This window comes from Crocuta crocuta, unplaced genomic scaffold (genome assembly GCF_008692635.1).
Source record: "Crocuta crocuta isolate KB4526 unplaced genomic scaffold, BGI_CrCroc_1.0 scaffold59, whole genome shotgun sequence".
In the NCBI taxonomy this organism is placed as follows: domain Eukaryota; kingdom Metazoa; phylum Chordata; class Mammalia; order Carnivora; family Hyaenidae; genus Crocuta; species Crocuta crocuta.
The window spans coordinates 3,898,678-3,903,786 of record NW_027551578.1 but is presented as its reverse complement, the minus strand read 5'-3'; the positions used below and the strand labels follow the sequence as shown (position 1 = coordinate 3,903,786).

Here is a 5,109-nt window from a genome sequence, read left to right as displayed (position 1 = left end):
CTTGATTGACTCTCTCTCTACTCAGACTCTTGGCCTGGGGGGTGGGGCTTGTCACCTCTCAGCAGAATCTTAAAAAGACAGAGCCCTATGAAGTTCCAAATCAGAAACATGCTACAGGCGTCCTGGAGACCTCGCTCTCTCTGCACCCCACCCCCAAAGCCCTCCTCCAGCACCTTACATCCCTCTGCCTTCCTCCCCTTCATTCTCTGGAGGATAAAAGGCAGGTAATGAAACACCTTTCTTTCAGATGCCTTTACCTTTAAGGTGCTAGGGATAATACCCCCAATGCGGTGGAATTCCAATTCAGGCTTTGCTTTCTGCATTGAGAATCATTGTAAAAGAACAGCGTTACATTCCACAATGTCCCCCTCAAAAAGAAATGACAGGTAAAGCGTCTATTGTTGGAAGCCTTCCTGTTTTCCCTCCTGGTAAGTAAGCAGCCCGCGGCTGCCATGCGCATGTACCCAGCAAACAAGAGGCTGGCGCCTTGAACTCCTTGTTCTGTTCTTTTCTCTGCGGTCGCTGCTCTGGGTGTCTAGGCAAGTCTCGTCATCTAACTTTGCCACCACCCCCATCCCTGCGTCTGGAGGAGTGTTTTCCCTTCCTGGGTATGTAGGCAGCATGGCATCCCTAATCCTTTCCAGAATAAAACCCACCCGTATTCTGCCATCTAGCTGTTCCTTCACAGGGCTTAGCTCTTCTCTGATAACAGGGGCATTTTAGACAGGTTTCAGCTGACAGCAGATATTACTCATTATCTTAAAACTTGTGCTTGGCCCTGCGGTCCTATACCTCCCCGACCGGTGCCTCCCCGGTGGTGACCATAGCACACAGCCCTGGGAAGTCTGTTCTGTGAAGGAAAAGCCTTTCATGAAGGCTGCCTCCTGGAACTCTTTCTGGAAGGTTCTGGGCTCCTCCAAGCCACAGCACCCCAAACCCCACCTGCCTAGACCCCTAGCTGCTTCCGTTTCCCACAGTCTGCTCTGACTCGAAGCCACAGCATCCCTCTCAAGAGGGTTCCAGAAGGAAATTAATGATAGCAGTACATTTTGCAACGAAATGCTAAAATAGCAATCAGTGGAGCTATTTCCCTGATGTGCAGGTCTAATGTGCTGCATTGAATCAAAAGTCTTGCTCGGTGAGCCAGCTCATTAAATCCTTATGAGCGGCCATCCTCAGAGATTTTCCTTCTCACACATTTTCCTGCTCATTCTGTCCCAGTTCAGCCCTGTCAGGACTGCTGTTTCTTGTACTTGCCTCGAAACTACCTCTCAGGGATGGGAGAGGCCTGGGTCGTTGGAAGCGACTGCGATCGAGGATATTAGTGGAAATAAAGGAGAAAGGACTAACACCTCTTCCGGCCCCATTATATGGGATCCATCGCCTTCCCAAACCCAGGTTCCCAACACTCATCCAAGATGTAAAGGACCCAGACCATGAAAGATTTCCCTTGTGTGAGCCTTGCGTTCCCAATCAGGCAATGCTCAATTATGTGCAGGAAATGAAAGCAGAGGAGGAAACGCCTAGAAACATGAAAACCTGGATAATCCTGAAAACTCCTTGGGATGTTCATTCTAACCCTCCCTCTTATGCCATTTCCACCAGTCATTCACAAAAGGGTGTGGCTGGGGAATGGAAGTGCTCAGAGAATCCAAATGACTGATTTGAGATTTCATCGGGCGTCCTTTCTTCCCGTCTTCATCCTGTGGTCGAATCCAGTTTTTATTATGAGTAACATAACCTGGAGGAGATCTCGAGAAACACAGAGCATGTTCCCCGGGTGGCCCTGTCAGTCACCTCCTGAGAAGGTCACTGCGGGGACTCCTGGAATAGACCACCTGCATGTGGAGGCTCGCAGTGACCATGACCTCCACCATCACACTCAGACATCAAGCACGAGTGGCTATGGGTGGCTCCCACAGTTGCAGAGGCTGACCATGACCCCAGTTGTCAGGGTGGGGGTGGGGGTCTGGGCCAGGCAGCGGTACAGTCTGGCCCGATCAGCCTTTTAAAGGCATGAAGGTCATTCTTTTTTTTTTTTATGTTTATTCATTTTTGAGAGACAGAGAGAGTCAGAGCATGAGTGGGGGAGGGGCAGAGAGCGAAGGAGACAGAATCCAAAGGTTCCAGGCTCTGAGCTGTCAGCACGGAGCCCAACGCGGGGCTCAAACTCATGAACCGAGAGATCATGACCTGAACCAAAGTCGGACGCTCAACCGACTGAGCCACCCAGGCGCCCCAAGTCATGAAGCTCATCCTTGACGTGACAGATGGGAGCCCCGACCTTTCCAAAAGCGACAGGTTTCTGAACACTGTTCAGTGGGAATGAACAGTAATTTGGACTTTGCTTTTCAGCCTGGACTCTTTCCTGTATGGCCTTCACGCCCTTTTCAAAGGTGACTTTAGAATAACGGCACGAGATGAGTGGGTATTTGCCGACATGGACCTTCTGCATAAAGTTGTCGCCCCAGCCATCAGGATGTCCCTGAAGCTTCACCAGGTAAAAAATAAAACAAAACAAAAACCATTTTTTATAAGGATAAGCCTGAAACATGGTGGGGGAAAAGACTTTTGCAATAACATGGTCCCTTTTCTTGGCATGATGTTTGCGAGTGGACGTGTTAGGTAACTAAGCATCGAGGCCGTCCAGATATTCTTGACATCAGCCGGTGGCCACTGGCCCACAAGAGCTGCCAGGAGGTGGTGATATCCAGCTAGGACAGAGAAGGGGAGCTGGCCATGGAAATTGACATCCCAGAAGTACCCAGACTGTGTTGCAAAGACACAGAGGCCCTACAGCTGAAAGCCATTCCCCTAGGCACATTCCAGCGGTTAGGGCAATGGAGCAAGGATGTGTCCTCTACTCCGCTCAGGATTCGGAAGGAGCGTGGGAAGAGAGTCTGCGTGGAGTGGACTTGGCCCTTCAGGTCACTGGCCGAGCCACCATGTGCTCACTCACCCACGGCTCAGCCCACTGGTCCTCCCCAAGCCCTCAGAGGGACCTCTCTCCCCCCAGGACCAGTTCACTTGCCCCGACGAATACGAAGACCCAGGGGTCCTCTACGAGGCCATCCAGTCCTTTGAGCAGAAGGTAGTGATCTGCCATGAGGGTGACCCGGCCTGGAGGGGCGCCGTGCTGTCCAATAAGGAGGAGCTGCTCACCCTGCGGCATGTGGTGGACGAGGGCACTGACGAGTACAAGGTCATCATGCTGCACAGGAGTTTTCTGAGCTTCAAGGTGATCAAGGTACAGTGGCCCTACCTTCTGGCTGGCACCAAGGACGCAGTCTCAGAGGAGCAGAGGTGGGCGAAGGGGCCAGGGTCCCTCAAGCGTCTGAGAACTAGTGTGTTCACAATGGCTTTGGCAAGGAGTCCTTGTAGACACACGTGTAGACGAGGGTCAGGATCTGCCTTGTTTTTAAACACTTTCTAGTTCTCCAAAGTTCCAGAACTTTCTGTGATAACCTATCCCTGGACCTGGGGACTTTCTTACCAGTGTTTCTTCTCTTTGCATAGCCTCGAACCACTGGACCAAAGCAACAACTTTCTAATTTGCACTGTTCCCCCATGAAAAGGGTGATACCCATCTTACAGGGCTGCCGCTCTGGCTTGACCATGAAAACAGCTTTAGGCCAAAGTCCCGGAGTCACAGATATTCAGACCCACAGCCCTGCTCACTCTCCATAGGTTAAAATCCACAGACCGGAAACACATGCCGCCATCTGCTTTTCTCTCCATCCCTTCCCGCACCCGCAGGTTAACAAAGAGTGTGTCCGCGGCCTCTGGGCTGGGCAGCAGCAAGAGCTCATATTCCTTCGCAATCGCAACCCAGAGCGAGGAAGCATCCAGAACAACAAGCAGGTCCTCCGAAACTTGATTAATTCCTCCTGTGACCAGCCCCTGGGATACCCCATGTACGTCTCCCCGCTAACCACGTCCTACCTAGGGACCCACACACAGCTGCAGAGTGTCTGGAGCGGCCCCCTCACTTTGGACAGCATTAGGACGTGGTTCCAAACCAAGTGGTTAAGGTAGGTCTTACCACCAATGCCTTCATCCAGATGTTGGGGGGGGTTGGGGAGTGGGGCCGCGAGAGCTCCCCCACTTCTGGTTATAGTTTCACTGTCATGTGATTAAAACTGCTCTTCCTAAGTGGCCTAACAGATCATGTGTTTCCCCAAGCAGTCTTGGATGATGAATCAGGGAAACCTCATGCAGATGAGAACGTGTGTTCCTTGCACTTGCTGAGGCTGAGGTCTGGCTGGCGATTGTGCAGAGCATTTGTACAGGGTGTTCGTGCAGAATATTCACGACAGGATCCATGCACAGCATTCGTGCAGAGCGTTCACGCAAACGTTAGTGCACAGCGTTTCATGCAGGGTTTTCATGCAAAATATTTGTGCACAGGGCTCATGCACAGCATTCGTGCAGAATATTTTTGCACAGGATTCATGCACAGCGTTTGTGCACAGCATTCATAAACAGCGTGCGTGCACAGGGTTCATGCAAGGTGTTCATGCAGAATATTCGTGCACAGCGTTCATAAACAGCATTTGTGGACAGCGCTCGTGCAGAATGTTACGGGCCCGCAGGAGTAGCTGTGGTCCATCTGTCATGGAGACGGGGCCTGAACTCCCCCAGCGCACACCTCTGACCAAGAAGCCTTCTCCCTCCTTGTGATAATGTGTCTGGTTAGAGGGACAAATTCTAGGAGGTGTGGTCCGAGTATGGCAGGGCTCCGTACTTCAGGCCTCCAAGCCCAGGGTTCTTTTGGAAGGACAAGGCTGCAGCATATGGATCCCGGTGTGTCATTCATTTATCAGGCACTGGCGTTTGGGGAGCAGAATTCTCCCTCCTCCCTGCAGCCCAGGTGTGCTGCTCCCCTGTAGAGTGCGATCTTCCATCCTGATTTCCACAGGGTGTGGTGGGGCACTGGGGTTGGGGGCGGGGGGGGTGGAAATGTCTGGCGAGGGCCCTTGAAGTCCCTCTCCCCCAATAGGATGCGGAAGGGCTGTAACGGCGGCCAGCATGGCGCAGGCAACATCGAAGACGTGGATGGGAGGGCTGTCCCGTCTGCAGGCGGGGGGCCAGGCCCCGGGGGGACAGGCC

The 5,109-nt window shown here is 52.5% G+C and overlaps 1 protein-coding gene across 1 annotated transcript in view; it reads left to right on the top strand.

Moving 5' to 3' along the window:
- Positions 1–5,109, top strand: part of PCNX2 (pecanex 2) — a 300,955-nt gene that overhangs the window by 285,544 nt on the left and 10,302 nt on the right. The window contains exons 33-36 of the mRNA XM_077751690.1: positions 2,356–2,500; positions 3,017–3,247; positions 3,757–4,031; positions 5,000–5,088. Coding sequence (XP_077607816.1) covers positions 2,356–2,500; positions 3,017–3,247; positions 3,757–4,031; positions 5,000–5,088 — 740 coding nt within the window. The remainder of the gene's footprint in view (positions 1–2,355; positions 2,501–3,016; positions 3,248–3,756; positions 4,032–4,999; positions 5,089–5,109) is intronic.